This window comes from Chrysochloris asiatica, unplaced genomic scaffold (assembly GCF_000296735.1).
Source record: "Chrysochloris asiatica unplaced genomic scaffold, ChrAsi1.0 scaffold00095, whole genome shotgun sequence".
NCBI classification, from domain to species: Eukaryota; Metazoa; Chordata; class Mammalia; order Afrosoricida; family Chrysochloridae; genus Chrysochloris; species Chrysochloris asiatica.
Window position 1 is genome coordinate 3,932,409 of NW_006408613.1, and position 20,323 is coordinate 3,952,731.

At 37.1% G+C, this 20,323-nt stretch overlaps 1 protein-coding gene across 2 annotated transcripts in view; it reads left to right on the forward strand.

The window, feature by feature from the left end:
- The window catches only part of DLGAP2 (discs, large (Drosophila) homolog-associated protein 2), a 327,825-nt gene that overhangs the window by 275,788 nt on the left and 31,714 nt on the right, over positions 1–20,323 (forward strand). Inside the window, exons 6-8 of one of the 2 annotated variants that reach the window (XM_006866711.1) lie at positions 10,871–11,220; positions 12,359–12,400; positions 19,364–19,449. In XM_006866711.1, coding sequence (XP_006866773.1) covers positions 10,871–11,220; positions 12,359–12,400; positions 19,364–19,449 — 478 coding nt within the window. The remainder of the gene's footprint in view (positions 1–10,870; positions 11,221–12,358; positions 12,401–19,363; positions 19,450–20,323) is intronic. The other variant, XM_006866710.1, reaches the window with a different exon arrangement.

Consider the following 20,323-nt stretch of genomic DNA (forward strand, 5'->3'; position numbering starts at 1 on the left):
TCTAAAGCTTTTTCATAGTCAGTGAAGCACAGGTAAATATCTTTCTGATATTCTCTGCTTTCAGTCAAAATCTATCTGGCATCAACATTGATATTCCTCATTCCACATCCTCCTCTGAATCTGGCTTGAACTTTGGCAAGGTACTATTGAAGTTACTTTGGAATTTTCTTAAGCAAAATTTTACTTGTATGTGATAGTAATTATATTATCTGTGTATTTCTCCTTTCCAGTGAGTCCCCTCTCTTTGAAATGGGCACAAATACAGATTTCTTCCAATCAGTTGGCCAGATAGATGTCTTCCAAATTTCTTAGCATAGATGAGTGAGTGCCTCCAGTATGGTGAAAGATTTCAATTTGTGTTCCATCAGTTTCAGAGCGTTCTTTATTAATGCCTTCAATACATCCTTCAGCACCATTGGCTCTTGATCATATGCTATATCTTGAGATGGTTGAACATCAACTGTTTATTTTTGGTACAGTGACTCTGTGGATTCCTTCCTTCTTCCTTTGATGCTTTCTTTCTGTGGTCATTCAGTATTTTGCCCCAAGATCTTTCAGTATTTCAAGTCAAAGCTTGAATTTTTTTCTTCCATTCTTTCAGTTTGAGAAATACTGAGTGTATTCTTCCATTTTGGTTTTTAACACCAGGTCTTTGAACATTTCATTTTAATACTTGACTTTGTCTTCTCAAGCTGCTCTTTGAAATTTTTTGTTCAACTCTTTTATTTCATTTCTTCTGCTTGCTTTAGCATCTCTAAAATGGAGACTAAGTTTCAGAGTCTCGGCTAATATCTATTTTGGTCTTTTTCTTCTTAATGCCCTTTTGCTTTCTTCCTGTATGATGTTCTTGATGTCATCCTACAACTCTTCTGGTCTTAAGTCATTATTGTCCAACGCACCAAATCTGTTCTTGAAATGATCTCTAAATTCTGGCTGAATAAGCTTAAGATTAAATGTTGGCTCTTGTGGATTTGGTTTAACTTTCTCCTTCTTCAACCTGATCTCACAAATGAGCAATTGATGGTCTGTTCCACAGTCTGCCCCTGGCCTCATTTTGGCTGATAATATGGAATTTTTCCACCTTGTTTTTCCACAGATGTAGTCAATTTGATTTCTGTGTATACTGTCTGGTAAGGTCCATTAGTATAGCCATTATTTTTTGTGATTTAAAAAAGGTAATTGCAATGAACAAGTCATTGATCTAGAAAAATGCTATCATGAGATCTCCAGCATCATTTCCATTATTAAGGCCATGTTTTCCAACTATTGATGCTTCTTATTTGTTCCCAACCTTTGCATTCTAAACACCAGTAATTATCAATATATCTTGATTTTATGTTTGATCAGACTGAAAATGTTGGTGGAATTCTTCAATTTCATCAGCACTGCCTTTAGTGCTTGGTGTGTAAGTTTGAATACTAGTGGTATTAATTTGTCTTCCTTGCAGGCATGTGGATATTATCCTATCGCAGACAGTATTATACTTCGAGGTAGATCTTGAAGTGATCTTTGTGATGATGAATGTTATGCCATTCCTTTTCAATATGTCATTTCCTGCATAGTAAACTATATGATTATCAGATTCAAAATGGTCATACGAGCTCACCAATGCCAAGGATATCAATCCATTTCATATGAGCTCACCAATGCCAAGGATATCAATCCATTTCATTTTTGCCAACTTCCAATTTTCCTACATTCATACTTCATACATTCCATGTTTTGATATTAAAGAATGTTTAGAGCTATTTCTCCTCATTTTGAGTTGTGCACCATCAGCAAATGAAGGTCCAGAAAACTTTTTTCTATTTACATCATCATGGTCAATTCTAGTTTAAGGAGGCAGCTCTTTTAAGTTCCTTCCAACCTGAGGTTTTCATTTTCTGGAACTGTATCTGACAATATTCTGGTGCTATTCGTCATGTTCTAATATACAATATTCTGATGCTGACAGTGTTCCACTGCTGTTCATAAGGTGTTCAGTTGCTAAACATTTGGAAGTAATCTGTCTCTCCTTCTTTCTAGTCTGTCTTAGTCTGGAAGCTCAGCTGAAATCTGTCAATTATGGGTGACCTTGCTGGTATTCACAATACCAGTGGCATAGCTTCTAGCATCACAGCAACACGCAAGCCACTGAAGAACAACAAACTGTCAAATGGTGGTAGAGTTTTATTATATATCTATATAAAATATCTGTACATGTTTTTACAGTGAAAAATAATGATTATATGGGCTAAGTGCTGGTAAGCAGTTCATTTTTAAAATAAAAATAAAAGAGATATTTGGATGCATTTCCAAATTTTTTACTTGGAGACTACAGTAGCCTGGCTAAAGATTTCAACATTTGAGTTTTGCTGACAGGATGAAGCACTCAACCGACTATAATTTTTACCAAAGTCAGTCAATAATAATCTCTTTATACCTCTGCAAAATTGTTTCCACCAATATTGTTCAATCCTTGCTGCTCTGTACATGGCTAATTGCATCAAGCTAGTTTCTATTTTAATGGCTCTAGGAATAGATTTGCTGGTTTGTGGATACAAATTCAAATTCCTATTAATGATATTTCTAGTCATCCATGAATAGTCACTATGCTTATGCCTTCCCCATTGCAAGTAAATTCTTCTTTATGTATACTAGAGGTGAATGACCTTTTTAATTAATTTGCTAACAGCAAAACATTGTTCAACTATATTTTTAAAAGGAAATCAATTTAAAAATTTAAATTATCACCTTGTAGTAAATGCATTTTAAAGTGAGAAGATGTAATATTAGATTTTCAAGTCATCACTGAGATAAACCACAATATTCCCTATCATTTTTAATAAGATATTTCATAGCCCAATAAAAGAAGTATTTGTTGTTTTGTCAGCTGTTTAGCCTCTTTATGTTATCATTGCTATTGTTAGGTGGAGTTCTGGTGGGCTCTGTGGGTTAATGCTCTGGACTGCAAGGTCAGCAGTTCAAGCTCACCAGCTATGAGTCGGAACCAACTTGATGGCACTTAACAACAAAAACAACATTGTTAAGTGCTTTTGAGTGGGTTCCAACTCATAGGGGGACCCCATGTGCAACATAATGAAACACTGCTCAGTCCTGCTCAAGCCTCACAATTGCTATGCTTTGACCCATTGCTGCTGCAATGGTGCCAATCCATCTTATTGAAGGACTTCTCTTTTGCTGACCCTCCACTATACCAAGCATGATGGCCTTCTCCACGGACTGATTCTTCCTGATAACATGTCCAAAATATGATAGGTAAAGCATCCTGGCTTCCAGGACACATTCTGACTATACTTCTTCCAAGAAAGACATGTTTGTTCTTTTGTCCAATTGCAGATTTACCTAATGCAATATATCTTTTGATTTCTGAGTACTTCTTCCATGATGTTGATAGAGGATCCAAGCAAAATGAAGTCTTTGACAACTTTATATTGTACCAAATACCTTTGTTAAGATTTTTAATGTTAAGAAATTATAAAAAGAAAACCTTTGAGAATTAACAGTGAAATAGTTGATGAGCCTAACAGGGAATGATTATTTTTTAGTACACATGCTTCTGTTTTCTGGGAAAATCTTTTAAAGTGATTATCTTCCATTTAAGATGTCATTATAATGCTTGTATAGGTTTCATTGTTCACAGATGAAATGAACATAGATTGGAAAATCCAATAAATCTGTCATTTTGTTGTTACCCTTATACTGTCTAACCATTGTTATAAATAAAGCACTGGATTGCTAACCCAAAAGTCAATGGTCCAAACGCACCAGCTATTTCTCAGAAACCCTGTACAGGGTGCTATAAATCCAAACCGGTGCTTAACAACACATTGTAAAGATAAATGTGACTATATTAAGAGAAGCATAATTTAAAATCTATATTTCTCTTTTGCTTTTCATTTTTGTTATCACTCTTATTAGAATATAAAATTTCATCAGTACCAGTATTTCTTCTTAAAAGAACCAAAACAATATTAACTTTGCAATCTGAGGTAATATCAAGAACACCTATTCATGGTTATATTTATGAGCACAGTTGATGCTTACTTACTGTTATATCAGTAGAACTCTGAAGAAATGTCATTACAGAAATGTCTTTTCAGTAAATGAGTCATCCCAAATAGGTTAGCATGAAAACTATCATCTAATTTCTAATGTTATCATATGAAAAACTCTATAAAATTATTCTCTTTGCATTTTACCCTGTCATTTCTCCTATTTATGTGTATACATATTATCAGGAAGGACCAGTCCTGGAGAAGGACAACATGCGTGTTAAAGTGGAGGGTCAGCAAACAAGACAAAGATCATCAAGGAGATAGATGGCACAGTGGCAGCAGCAATGGGGTCAAGTGTAACAAGATTGTGAGGATGGTACACGACCAGTGTTAAGTTCTGTTGTGCATAGGGTTGTTATGAGTGGGAATTGATTTTATGACACCCAACCACAACAGTAACAACAATGTGACACTCATTTACCTTGGCATAGCAATACTGTGAAATACTAATAAGGAAAGTTTAATGGAAGATGAATTTTTTTTTTAATGTATCAGTAGAGAGTATACCAATGTCTTGAAGAGATCAAAGCAATCTAGTCCAGTCATTCTTAATGCCAATTAGAAAGAACAAGGAATTGTCAAAGTGGATAATCAACCAAAATGAAATAGTGAATTCCTTTCCGAGATTGATCTCATCACATACACAAGATCTTCATCTCACAGAGAAACAAATGATTCCCTCTCAGAAAGATGAAACAATTTGGCTAACTTAGGTTTGTAAACCTCAGCACTGCTGACATTTTTGGGTGGGATAGTCATTTATTGGAGTCCTGGTGTGGCACTGTAGGATAAGCACTAGACTGCCAAACACAGGTCAGCAGGTCAAACCACCAGTTGCTCCCCTGAAACTCCACACAGAAATGCTATGGGTTGGTATCAACTTGACAGCACTTAACAACAACAATTATTTATTAGGTGTGGGGAAGTGCTATCTTATGCATTGCAGGATTTTTAGCAACATTAGACCTCACCATCTGCTTTCTAAAGATCATAACCTTGAAAACCTTATAGAACAATTCTGCTTAGCACACATGGGATCACTATAAGTCAGAATCTACTTGACAACAACTAACAACAATTGACTTATACCCAGTAGGTACCAGTAGCAATACTCCCCTAAATTGTAACAAACAAAAGTGTCTCCAGACATTGATAAAAGTCCCCTTCAGGAAAGATGAGGAGACAAAATCAAGCCCAATCAAGAAAAATGGCTTAACATTACAAAAATATTAAATAAGAGGGAGTCCTGGTGTGGCTCTGTGGGTTTCAAACAAACCACAAGGTTGGTTTGGGCCACAAAGTCAGCAGTTCAAACTTACCAGCCGTTCCTTGTAAACTTTATACAATCCAGCTCAATGGTGCGTAACAATAACAACAACGTTTAATGAGAGAATATGAAATGTATCAGATTGTGATCTTTAAGCACAGGGACCTCACCTTGCTTACCCTATATCTGCTATCCATATAAAGTGTTTCTCAGAGAGCTGTCACTTGGTGAATAAATGGTTGAAGTACAGAATTAGGGCTAGAATCATTCTCTTATGCATTGTCCACTTTACCTGAATTCCATTCAGATTAAGACACCAAAGATAAAGATCACAAAAATTAAATAATTACTATAGTTCACAAGGAGTCCTACTATAGTGCTGTGGGTTAAGTGCTAGATTGCAAAGTCACTTTGAACCACAAGGTCGGCAGTTGAAGATCACCAGTTGTTCCTCGTAAACCCTAAATAGGGTTGCTAAGAGTCAGAATCGACTCCACAGCCCTCAACAACAACATAGTTTACAATTTTCACTTTAAATGTAAATATAAGCACAAGACCCTGTAATTAATTGGCCTCACCTCTCCAACCCTATGCTCTTCTAGTCAAATCCCTTAATACCCATCATAAAGGAGCTCTGGTAGCGTAGTGGTTACGAATCGGGCTGTGAACCACAAAGTCAGCAGTTCGAAACTACTCTCTGTTCCCGTAAAGAACAGCCTCGGAATCCCTGTACAGGGTCGTTATGAGACAGAACTGACTCCACAGCACTTAACAACAACAATATCCCTTATAAAATCTTAAATTGACTCTTAGGGTAGAGTCAATTTGACTAACGTAGGTCAACATCCTTTTCATAAATTCTGAGGGAGATTAAACTCAGATCACAGACCCAGGCTTCAGATACTCAGGTATCATTATTGGAGACTCTACAATTTGCTCTCCAGCAAACGAAAGAAATGAGAAAGTAAAAGAGTTAAACATACAATGTCAGAAGAGTATTATAGTGAAATGTGCAAAAAAGCAACTTATAAATTCAAAAGGGAAGAAGAGGCTCAGCATTTCTCAAGCTGAAAGAACTAAAGAAACAATTCCAGCCTCAACTTGCAATATTGAAGGATTCTATGGGAAAAATACTAAATGATGCAGAAAGCATCGAAAGAAAATGGATGGTATACGCAGAGTCACTGTACCAAAAAGAAATGATCAACCGTGTTCAACAATTTCAAGAGGTAGGACATGATCAAAAACAGATGGTACTAAAGGTAGAAACACAAGCTGCGCTGAAGACATTGGTGAAACACAGTCTTCAGAAACTGACAGAATACAAATTGAAATCTTTCAAATTGATGCACCACTGAAAGCACTCATCCATGCCAAGAAATTTGGAGGACAGCTACCTGAGCAACAAATTGGAAGAGATCCATATTTGTATCCATTCCAAAGAGAGGTGACCCAACAGAATGTGGAAATCATCAAACAATGTCATTAATATCACATGCTAGTAAAATTTTGCTAAAGATAATTCAAAAACTACTGCAACAGTATATCAACAGTGGATTTCTAGAAACTCAAGCCAGATCCAGAAGAGGACATGAACATAAGGATATCATCGCTGACATCATGAGCAGAGAATACCAGAAATATCTTCACTTGAGCTTTATTGACTAGGCAAAGGCTTTTGACTGTATGGATCATGATAAGCTATGGATTGTAATGCGAAGAATAGGTATTCCCAGACACTTGACTGTGCTCATGAGGAACCTGTAAAAATATCAAGAGACAGTTGTTCAAACAGAACAAGGGGACAGTGATTGGTATAAAATCATTTGCACCTGGATTGTATTTGTTCAGCATACTTATTCAATCTGTATGCTCAACAAATTATCTGAGAAGAGCATAGCATTAGGATTGGAGAAATATTCATTAGCAACCTGCAATATGCAGATGATACAACCTTGTTTGCTGAAAATGAAGAGGATTTAAAATGCTTACTAATGAAGATCAAAGACCACAGCCTTCAGTATGGATTGTACCTCAGTGGAAAGAAAACAAAAACCTTCACATCTCAACCAATAAATAACATCCTGATAAATGGAGAAAAGATGGAAGTTGTTAAAACTTCATTTTGCTTGGATCCACAATTATTACTCATAGAAGTAGCAGTCAATCAATCAAATGACAAATTGTACTAGGCAAATTTGTACAAGACGTCTTTGAACTATTCAAAAGCAAAGGTGCCAGTTTGAGGACTAAGATACACCTGACCCAAACCATGGTATTTTCCATAGCCTCATACGCATATGAAAGAAAGTTGGACACTGAATAAAGAAGACCAGAAAAGAATTGATGCGTTTAAGTTATGGTGTTGGAGAAGAATTTTGAAAGTACCAAGGACTGCTAGAAACAAACAAACAAAAAAATCTGTGTTGGAAGTTTAGCCAGAATAATGCTCCTTAGAAGCCAGGATGGTGAGACTTTTCTATCTAATACTTCAGACATATTTTCTGGAGATGGACATTATCCTTGGTAAAGTGGTGGGCCCGTGAAAAAGAGGAAGACTCTCAATGAGATAGTCTGGCACAGTAACAGTAGCAATGGGATCAAGCATAACAACAATTGTGAGGATTGAGTTATTGTTGTTGTTAAGTACCGTGGAGTCGGTTCAGAGAGCTGTATGAGTACTGTATCAGAGAAGGCTACGCTGACAAAAACCTGATCGCAAAGTGAAAGAAGCAGGGCTGTGTCCGGACCCGGGACACCGACTTTGGGACCAATTGCCTCTGCCGAGTTCCCAAGAGCAAGCTGGAAGTGGCCCGTATCATCGAGTGCGTGCACTGCGGCTGCCGGGGGGCTGCTCCGGTTGAGGCCCTCCAGCCTGATCCCTGTGCACTGTAGACTTTGGACTTTGCCGGCTCTGTCTTTATGCCACCCACCGCTCTTCCCTGCCCAGCATGACGACTGGCTATGGGATTCCTCCTCGGGGCAGGCTTCAACGTTCATCAGTCATGATTTGTAAAAATAAAACTTAGCAGTTTCTCAAAAAAATAAAAGAATTGCTCAATCGTTTTCTTAAATGTAATCTTTATGGAAACAGTTCAGTAGGCCTTTCTTTAGTGGGGCTTGTTACAGGGGTTTGAATAACAAACTTAAGTACACCATCCAGCCTTTTCAAATGGTATGTAAATGTTTTTAGACTTAGAACCACACTTTACATAACTTTGAATCTCCTAGACAAGTGTTTGGGACATAGTAAGTTTTCAACACTTTTTCTTTATAGATTGATTTACATTAGTACAAATAACAAAAAATCCTTCTAAAATACAGCTATCAGATGTTTCTCTCACAGAGACAAACTGAAAATTCAGTGTCATCTCATTTTGTGCTACCACTGGCATTAGTAAGGGCCATCTCATCTTCCTCTGTCTGTTTTCTACCCTGCAGATATACAGTTTTATATGTAATTTATATACATCAAAGCTTAGGACTATCTGACATGATAAAGTCAGTTTGCTTTCTTATTTGTCATTCTTTATTTGCGATAGCATTTGAAAATTTATTAGAAAAATCCATTCATATGGCTCTTAAAATAGTTGGAGAAAAGGGTGAGGGATAGGAAAGTACTGAAATCTACACAATAAAATGAAAAATTATTTCTTTCCAGATGCAAAAGCAGCATGATATTTCTTGGGGCACAGTTTCTAAAAGTTCAGAAAGAACATTTTTGTTTAATTTGTCTTCATAGACAATGCTAAAGACTCTCCAGAAGACGTTTTTGCTCATGTTTTGTCACTGAATGTAACAAACAGCCTTCTGTGTCTGCAGACTGTGTAAAAGGATATGCTGGTGTTGCCTTGTGCTGAAGGGCTCTGGATACAGTTTAAGGGGCATTTTATCCATTCTTTCAAGGTAGAAGAGGGAAATAATCAATTGCACTAGAAGACCAAGTCATATCAGAAGATAGTATTGTCTTTGCTAAAAAATAAGTAATAATATCTTGCATCCTGGCAAATATACCTCATTTCTTTTTGGTAGCTTCAAAAAGGTGATTAATATCAGTTTTTATCTCCAAATGCATTTATTTCACTTTGGTTAATTTACAATAAAGTTAATACATGTAAAACTCATACGTGCCATGCAGGCTTGGCTAAACCAAATCCAACTTGATTCTGACTCAGAGACCATATAGAACAGAGAAGAACTTCCCTAAAGGGTTTTCAAGGTTGTAATCTTTACCAAAGCCAGCTGCCATATCTTTTTCCCACAGAGTGGATAGTTGTTTGAACTGCAGACCTTAACAATTAGCAAGTGAGCACTTAAACAGTGCATCATTAGGGCTTCACAGGCTTGGGAACAGCATGAAAATGGCTTGTAATAAGTCACAGGATGAAGGTGACCTGGGTCCAGGCTAGAATTACAATTCTGATGTATTTTTTCATTTGACTTTATACAATTTATACCTAGTAGTCTGTACTACCAGGAGCAAATAATTTTCTAATACTGTGTATTTTTCCATTATAAAGCCAATACTCACTATAAATATATTTTTTTAACACAGGCAAGTAGAAGAGAAAATAATCACCCATGTTGTTACTCAAAGATAACTATATTTATTTGCTTCTAGCCTTTTTTATATGCATAGGTTTCCTTTACAAATATATTGTTAGTCTATTTATTATTCAGTATCCTATATGCTTTTAATTTAGCATTGTAAAATGAGCATTGTCTATGATACTGTAAGTTTCATATAAAATTATAGTTTAGCTTCATTCAGTCCTGCTGAATCATAAGTTACTTAATTATGTCTCTATTACTGGAATTTTAGATGTTATTATAATGTTTTACTCTTACAAATATGTCCATGTAAAATATCTCCGACATAAAGCTTTCCCTTATATTTTGCATTATTTTCCTAGGCTAACCCACTGCCATCAAGTCAAGTCTGACACATAGCGATCTTCTATAGTGTCAAGGCCCTGGTTAGCTGCTAACTGAAAGGTCAGAAATTCAAATATCCCGGGGAGAAAGATGAAGCTTTCTGCTTCCCTAAAGATTTACAGCTTAGAAGACCCTATACGGGGTGCTATGAGTCAGAACCAACTTGCTGGCACACAACCACTATCACCAAATCTATACAGTAGCAGAATACCTCCTCTTTTTCCCATCCAGCAGCTAGTAGATTCCAAATGCAGACCTTATGGTTAGCAGTTGAACATTTAACTCACTATGTCACCAACAGGGGAGTCCTGGTATGGCGCTGTGGGATAAGCACTAGACTGACCATTAGGTCAGTTTGAACCTCAAAGTTGGTAGTTCAAACTCACCAGCCACTCCTCGGAGACCCTATATAGGGTTGCTATGAGTCGGAACAGTCTCAACAGCACTTAACACCACAAGCAACATGCCACCAGGACTCCATATTTTCTTGGGCTCGATGTTCAGAAAGATGATAGTGGATTATAAAGGTGTTTAAATTGCAGACCAGATTCTGATGGAGGGAAATGTGCTTGCTAACTTGGGGCTTTTTTTTTTTCTTTTTTTCTTACAGCTGTGTCATATACAAATTACAAAAAAACACCACCACCGGTACCTCCTCGGACCACCTCCAAGCCACTGATTTCAGTGACAGCCCAGAGCAGCACCGAATCCACCCAGGATGCCTATCACGACAGCCGGACTCAGAGGATTTCCCCATGGCCACAGGATGGCAGAGGCCTCTACAACTCTACCGACAGCCTGGACAGTAACAAGGCCATGAATCTTGCCCTGGAAACTGCCGCTGCTCAGCGCCATGCTTCTGAAAGCCAGAGCAACTCAGTGCGGACCAGCGACAAGGCAATTTTAGTGTCAAAAGCAGAAGAGTTCCTCAAGAGCCGGCGTTCCTCCATAGGGATTCAGGTAACCGATCATTAACATGAATCCTGTTGAAATGCTCTACCCGGTTCTAGCATAGACTGAGATATTCAGCTTCACTACCTCTAAAAATTCTGAGTACTCAGCATTAATTGTAATCCTGACAAGTACTAGAAACAGAGAAATGTCATCAAGTTCCTGTCCCAGCCAGAATCAATCCCATTGCAGAATGAATGGAGACCCATGTGCCTCCCTCCCCCTGTTACCCTCAGGAATACCCCCATGTCTGCATCTCCCAGGGGCAAATGGGAAATGGAGAACGTGTAGATTAGGTTATTCTCATGCTTAAGAAAGGTGGTTTTTTTGTTGAAGTTCGACTGTTCAAAAGCTTTCCAGGCACACCACGCATGTAACAGTGGAGTGGGAAGACATGTGTTGAGAATAAAAAGGCCACAGGAAGAAAAGTCTCCTTTGTACAAAACTGAGGAAATGCTCACAGTTACTTAAAGCATAAACCTCTGAATGGTGCCTCTCTCTGTCCAGATGGCAAAGTATTGATTAGATGGTCACTTGAGGCTGCAAATGCTACATCCTCAGTTTTCAAATCAAAGAGAGTTGACCTTAGGTCCCAAAATACTGACCCAAGAAATAGACTCTATCTTTGAATAGATAACTTTGATTATCTTTCATAAGTAAATATATTTTAAATCCAGATAAACTGTGCTAAGAAACAGGAGAAGTATTTCAGGTCTTTTTATCCATGTTCAAACCAAGGGACAGACGTTTTCTTTATACCAACTGAACCTTTTCATTCATCTCAAGTAAATTTTCCTTTCAAGATCTTATTGACATAATTAACCAGGATTTTTAATAAAGTTCTTTGCTGATATGGCTCACCTCTTGCTTCCTTTTACTCCTCCATTCAGCCTGTGTCCAGCCAGAAGTTTTTAAAATCTGAATGCTTCATTTCCACTGTGCCTCACCCAGGGAAGAGGTCAAGTGGAACTCTAGCTAACAGAGCCTTGTCTAGTGCTTGATATTATTGTGAATGGTGATGCTATGTCCTGGACGTAATGGGTATCTGGAGCAAAGTACTGTCTGGAGGAGCCGGGTGAGATAACTGCCCGCTTTTATAGGTCCTCTGAACCAGGTCTCCACAGTGTGGCTTCATTGTTTTGTTTAGGATTCTGAATTCCCAGAGCATCAGCCATACCCAAGGTCAGATGTAAGTACCAAAATATACTCCAAAGCCAAATACGCATGAATTTTATTTTATCTATCTTTTCTGAATTATCCATACAACTGCTCTTGTCACCTCTGTCCTGATTCTATATGCCAGGCACTATACTAGGTACTCTTATAGTATTGCATTGTACCCAATGATGTCTAACTAGTCCCATTTAAATAATGAGAAAGATGGGGCTCAGAAAGGTTAAGCAGCTTGCCTGTGATAAAGGGACTTGATGATGAGGTTTTAGAAAAGTTATTGGAAAAGCTAGGGTTCCTATGCTGATCTCAATGGCTCCATAGTCATGTGTGTGATAGAAGTCTTGGTTGATCCTCAAAATTTACTGCTTCTATTTCAAATCTCTAAAGCAATTGTGCCACTTTCGGGTTTTCATACCTGCCATCTTCCACATATGTTCTGTAGATGGCCCAGTCCACTAAGGAATAAGCAAATAAGTGTGCAAATATCTGAATACATGAAGTTATTGACTTTTTCTGAACGTAATGAGAATTTCAGAAACCCATTCAATTATATTATTATGCTAGTAAATGATACCATCACTTCCTGCCTCCACTTGACACTCCAGCAACCCCTAACAGACTTTATTTTCCCCCTTACCCCATTCTGCTTCTAGCTGCCATGACTTTACTCATGTTCCTTGTGCCTAGAATGTAATTTCTTCTCTATGCTCACCACCCCATTTCATCTTTCATATCTCTATAACTAAGACCATGCATCTACCTACCCTAGAAGCCTTTCTTGACACCATCCTCCCAAATTGTGTGTTATGTTAAGACTGGGACTATACCTTCTGCATCTTGATATCCCCAGTACCTAGCACAGTGCCTGACACATAGTGTGTGCTCCATAAATGTTGAACAAATGAGTGAATGATTGAATAAGTGAATTGAGGAATGGTTGACTAAAGAGACATGTGAATACAGGTATGCAAGTGTACGCTAATTCAACTGTTTTATGGCAGTAAAAAAATGCACAATATTATGCAAGCTCTTAATCTAATTGTTGTTAAAATGAAGTTAATTGAGAAGCCAAAATGAAACACAGTAAAAGAAACTCAAGTATCACAATAAAGAAAATAACCAAGGAAACTAAATGTAAATGTGTTTAGGAAGTCAATCCAAAGAATAAAAAACAAATAAACAGAATTAAATGGGCATTTAAACAAATGAAAAGACTATCCAGAGACACCTAAAAGACATTAAAGGAATGACTAGATATAACCCCAGTGTTCGTAAGGCACAAAGGAAAATAATAATAATAATAATAATTTTTCTAAAAAGCTATGGACATTTTGCTGTGCCCTGGGTCTCTACTAGGTGCTTGATTGATACTCCTAACAAATCTATGTGCTAGCTATTGTTATGCCTAATTTATGGATGGGGAAGCTAAAGCCCAGGGAGAATAAGTTACTTGCCTAAGGGTACATAGCCATTAGATTGAAACCCAAGTAGATCTAATCTCCAATCCAAGCTGTGTTCTGCTTCCCAACCAAAAGAAGTCAAATGGCAGAATGATTTAATGCCCTCTGTGAACCAGAGCTGATTCTCATTCCATGGACCTGTCAGGATGAAAATGCAATCTTTCCTTCTATATTGGAATACTGAATAGGTGTTCCTCTGCCCTACAACTTTTTAAAAAGGAAGATGGCTTATGTTTTACCTATTCAACTACCATTCAATAGGATTTATTTTCATCTGACCACTCACTAATTTCCCAAAACCACAGATAACAAAGAAGGCTTGAAGGCAAATTTAAATTTTACCAATGTTGTTCTTACTACTGAATAGAGTTCATACTGCTGAATGGAACTCTGTGAAGCTTACACCCTAAATAAATCATTGATTTATGAAGCTATAACTCAGTAAATTCATAGTACATTATTTCATTATATGAACACTTTCTTCAGGATGTGATTTATAAATGCTAAACTCAGTTTAATGTCTTCATCCAGTGATGGGATCTAATCTCAATTCACACTTTCTACTGGATCCAGTCTTGCCTCCTTATGCAGTTTAACTCAGAAATAAGTTACAAGTCCCCTGTATTCCTCAGATCACTGGAAGTTCTAGTTTGTGAGATTAGTCCTATCCAGTCACCCAGAGAGTTCCAGTCAGAGCCTCTGGAGTTGTAGGCAGGAGGTCCTCCAGTGAAAAGACAACAGAAGACTTAGAGCTCACCCCCTAGTCCTAGGATAGATAACCAATCCAATTGCCACAGAGTCGGTTTCAACTCTTGATAACCACATGGGTGCTAGAGTGGAACTGCACTATTTCACAAGGCTCTAGTGGCTGATTTTTCTGAGATAGAGCACCAGGACTTTCTTCCCAAGTGCTTCTGGGTGGACTCAAACCTTCAACCTTTTAGTTAGCAGCCAAACGCATTAATTATTTGTACCACCCAAGACTCCAGTCCTAGGATAAAAAGCTGGAAAGAACCTGCTAACATTCTGTGGTGGTGATTATGTGCCGTGGAGTCAGTTCTGACCCATAGCGACCCTGTACAGGGTTTCCGAGGCTATAAATCTTTACAGGAGCAGAAAGCCTCATCTTTCTCCCACAGAACAGCTGGTAGTTTCAAACTGCTGACCTTGCGATTTGCAGCCTGATTCGTAACCACTACGCTACCAGAGCTCCTTTCTAGGACATCATTCTAGGTGTCCTAAAATAGGCCACCTGACCAGGAATCAATTGTGTGCCCCACCTCACTTTTCTTTTGTGTTTGTTTTTTCTGTATGTTGTTTGCCTGTTATTGCTATTTTTCTTTGTTGTGTGTGTGTGCATGTGTGTGTGTAACTCTACTGAAAATTTTACTACTAGATATTACCATTTATTAGATGGGAACCTTTGTTTCAAAGTCAGTAATCCTTCAATTCCATTTGCTTTAGTAGCCCCATTAGTAAAATGGAAACAATTACCACTGTATTACATCACTAGAGAATAAAGGGGCACAACATATGAAAGTCTTGGTTATTATTCATCTTACACATGCCATCACTGAAATAAAAAATGTTTGTTTACTGCTAATACACAAGCCCTAGGCTACGAGTTGCTGCTGCAGTGTTGGGAGCTTTGGGAGCTTGAAGCTATTTCATGTTTTAACTAGGACTTTAACCATTCTACTCTTCATCGCTGTTTATGCTGTAGCTTTATCAGCATTTGGTTGCAGCAGGGTTTACAATTCATATTTAACTCTTAGACTTATAATAGATCCCTTAGGGAAATAAAATAGGTTTGTATCAAAAGCAATGTACATGCCTTGCAATGTGTAAAGTTTTAAATGCAAAGCATAAAATGAGCTCAATTTCAGATATGAGCTCTAACAGAATTTACTGGTCAACCTCCCATCACCAGAACAAGATTCATTATTTTAGGGTCAGTGCAAAGGCAGTAGAGCCTACTCTGAGGCTGAATTGGAGTTGTCTTTCCAGCGTAAACCCGGGCCCACCCTCCAGATGTGGAACTAGGGAATACAAGGGCTTGCCTGCTTCTTCAGCCTCAACTCCCACAAGTGCCTACCCCCAACACACAGACGAGTCACACCAAAGTCCTGGCTTCTAAACTGACAGTGTTTAAGAATGTCTTTCTGGTCTTTTCTCATTATGACATTTGACTCAGCTTAAATCACTTAGGATATTGCCCCTGAGAAAGCAGAGTCTCCCACATTCCCAAAATCCTTAACCCTTTTCTATGAAGGCACGTATATATCAATGCAATCATTATTTTGTGTGTGTGTCTGTTTCCCCATTAATCAATAAAATCCTCAGATACAGTTTTTACTTCTCAAATATAAGAGCAGTTGCCATCATGTCAATTCAAACTCACAGTGGCCCTATAGGACAGAGTAGATCCACCCCACAGAGTTCCCACAGCTGTAAATCTTAAGGAAGCAGACTGCCTCTCTCATACCAGGCTTGCTTGAAGTACAGTCATTTTGCTAATTCATCTTTTTTTTTTTTTTTTCTGAATGCTGGGTAACTAGTGGTGTGGTGGTGTGCAGTGGGATCGGTTACAACTCATAGCAACCCTGCATAGGGTTTCCAACACTGTAAATCTTTACGGGAGGCAGATAGCCTCATCTTTCTCCCATGGAATGACTGGTAATTTTGAACTGCTGACCTTGAGGTTAGCAGCCCGACCGTATATGTGTATTTTTCAGCTTTTTTTTTTTTTTTTTAAATCTGGGATTTCCTCTTAGGAAAAGAATTCTTAGGGTTTTCTTTCTAATGTGTAAAATAGTAATTCCTTCTTTTTTTGAATTTTTTTTTGGTTCTAAACACTTATTTTCTATCTATATAAATTTCATCTATAATGAAATTGATCATTATTGAACTCATTTTGGACACATATTACATCATTATAACCCCCACACATCTAGATCATTACCACTCAACATTGTTGTTGTTGTTAAGTGCCATTGAGTCAGTTCCAACTCATAGCAACCCGGTGTAGAGTTTTCAAGAAGCAGCTGGTAAGTTTGAATCGCTGACCTTGTGATTCAAACCAATCTTGTGGTCCAGTGCATTACCCTACAGCACCACAGAGCAACCACTATAAAATCTATAAAGTTTATCAAGCTATATTTTATTTTAATTTATACAAGGCAGCTTCAAAAATTTCATGGAAAATTTCCATTATCTTTTCATTCCATTCTTCCACAAACTTTCTGTAGCCCCCTTATACACATATTTGCTGCTGCTGTGTGCCATCAAATTGATTCTGACTCCTAGTGAGTTTCCAAGATGGTAAATCTTTATGAGAGCAGGAAGCCCCATCTTTCTCTGCTGAACGTCTGATAGTTTCCAATTGCTGACCTGTGGTTAACAGCCCAACACATAACCCACTATACTACCAGAGCTCTTTATAAACATACATATGCATGTGTACATATGTGTATACACACACACACATATATATATATATATAATTTGTTCACCTGATGATCCTAAAATTTGTAGTGAGAGAATTTTGAATTCATATTAGCTGTAGACAAACTTACATGAGTGGGCTTTGTAATGAGAGTTTTTATAAGAATCAAATAAGGGTTTTGATTACTTCATTTTTGAGGTAAGAAAGACTTAACCAAAAAAGAAACTTACCTACGAGTAACATAGTTGGAAAGTGACAGAATCTTTCTGACTGAGAAAGCTATATTTTTCTAATTTGCTATAACAAGAATTTTTTTCATTAAATTAGGAGGCTAGAGAAAGGAAGGAAAATTATTTTGTCATATTTCTGTTGTATTTGCTTTTAGACACTTGTATGTACGTATGTACTTGTGAATTCCTTGTATGTATTTTTTCATTCTGCTCATTTTGTGTAAATAATTATAATAATCTCCATGTTCAGCAAGGTGTTTTAATAAAGCCATCACTCATTTAAAGCTAGAAAGAAAAACTGTGATTAACAGCAACATTAGAATTTTCACTCAAAAAGTGTCTTCCTCCTTAGTCAATCTTCCTCCCGCAGTCTTGCTCCATCTATCAAAAAATACAAAAAATAAAAAATTAGGTACAATTTCTATTCAGGTCTTCAGAATTTTACCAATAAAAATTTTCGATGTATAGTATCATTATCAGTGACTAGTAACGAATTAACCAGGAGCTCTGGGGTCTTCAATTCACCATCTTTATTCTGCCACAGCAGAATATAAAGTACTCAGATGCTGTTATCAAAAGATCTAGGGTTGAGTCCTAGCTCTGCCAAGAATAAGCTGTGTGCCCTTGGCAAGTTACTTAACTTCTCTGTTCCTCACTGTTACAGGTGGCTAGTAACAGCAATAGGATTGTTGTGAAGATTGCATGAGAAAATAAGTGCAATGTTCTTAGCACAGTGCCTGTTATAATTAGTTGTAATTACTATTACTATTATTATTATTATTATTATATTCTTTATTATTTCTATTAGTCACAACTTTAGTTCATCCCTGGTTTTCATAGACATAGCCTTTGATCAATCACAACTTATATTTGTAAAGTACACCTTTTCTCTCATAACTCACAGAATTCAGTGTCATATTTATTTCCTGTTTGTTCTGTATACTTCTAGTGATTTCTAATGCTTTTAAGAAAAAAATGTGTTTTATAACTAGGTTATAATATTCTGGATTGGGGTCCAAAATCCTTTTGATACAATAAATAAGATTTTTGTGAATAAAGAAAACATAGTGGAGTATCATAGAATATTTATGATTTGACTAACCTTTGGTTTCACAGACTTTTCATACTGAGACTTTTGATTTTTGTGTTTTTTTTTTTAGAAAATTTACTATATTAGAATCCCCTCATGTGATAAGTTTACACTGCTGGTGATCATTAAAATGCCTCATGGCTGAGGGGAAACTTTTTAGTAAATACAGCTACAACAAGACTCTCTGTCAACACATGATTTCTGTTCTGATCTGACATCACCCCGGTGACACAGTACTATTGCAAATGTGAGAAAGCTACATGGAGATGGAGAGATTGCCTTAATGTTTCTTGGATAAAATGCTTATATTCTTTTCTGTCCTTTTGTATGTGGATGCAGCCATCAGTATAATTCTATTAAATTGCTTATTTGTTTTTGTTAGCCATGTTTGGTTCATGCTGTACTTACTTTCCTCACTGTAGGGTATGATAAGAGCTTTTAAGTCTTATAATAATGCAGTCCCAAAAAGACTATTTTTTGTCTGAGCTGAACTATGCGATTTTATTTGCATACATTTAAAAGACAGAAGTGCCTTGTTGAGTTCAAGTAGTTATGTAAAATATGGTGAAGCACAGTAGCAACATAATTACACAAATATGAATTGCATTTCCCTTTCTTTGTGATTTTAATGGGTCAAGTACATCTCTACATTAAACAAATGCATAATTAATTACAGAAAATGAAAAACAAAAAATAGTCCCTTGCTCAGGTTTCACATTTCAGTTCTACAATAAGATGTTTTGTGTTGAATTAGGTGGAAACAGCTACAGATTCTGACACAGAGAGCCGAGGCCTCCGGGAATATCACTCTGTTGGTGTGCAAGTAGAAGATGAAAAGCGGTAACTCAACCCCTCTTCAAAATATATGATGTTTCCCAAGTGAGAGCTATTTGCTAACAACTTGATTGCAAGCCTCTAGATCATGCTGACCATCAATAATTCACACCATTTGTGGAAACAGGGTCACATATTTATACTTTTCAATTTATGTCGTTCAAGTAGGAATTAACATTCACCTGTCTTGTTCTCCCAAGAGGCAAGAGACTAATTCTTTCTAAAATAATTTGCCACTTCTGACAGCAGAGTGGCTGACAGCTCTGAAAATCAGTTTGTTTTTTATTTAAAGAAGAATGGGCTGAAGGCAATGTATGCTTTCTCACCTGATCATATTAAAAGGAAAAAAAAAAAAGAAAGTGAGTGAATAAAATCAGCTCAAGACCTTAGTCATGCTACAAAATGGTTTCTCCTATAAAACAACTGCCTTTGAATATAAACAATGAAAGATGTTCATTAGAGCTGTACTATTTTTGCAACAAGGGCAAGATAATCATTTTAGTTTATGTTTTAAATATTATATGCTATAACATTGTAAATTTCATCAAAATAAACTTTATTAAGAGTATTACATCTTTCAACTCCATTAGCATCTCATAGATAAAATGCCTGTAATACTCCTCATAGCAGAAGGTTTCAGAACCCAACTTACAAAGATTCTGATTGCAAAAAAAATGCAGACCACAAATTAATGGCATCCACACATTATCCAAGTAGATGTCTCAGAAACTGGACATCTTTTGCACCTGGGAAACTGGGCATGTTGCCCTCAATTCTGATCAGTCATTCATTGTCAACCCCTTTGCCTCCAGCAAAGGAACTAAGTGGCAAATTCATTAACCAGCTGTACTCACAGCTGTTTGCCATCTGTGGATTCCGT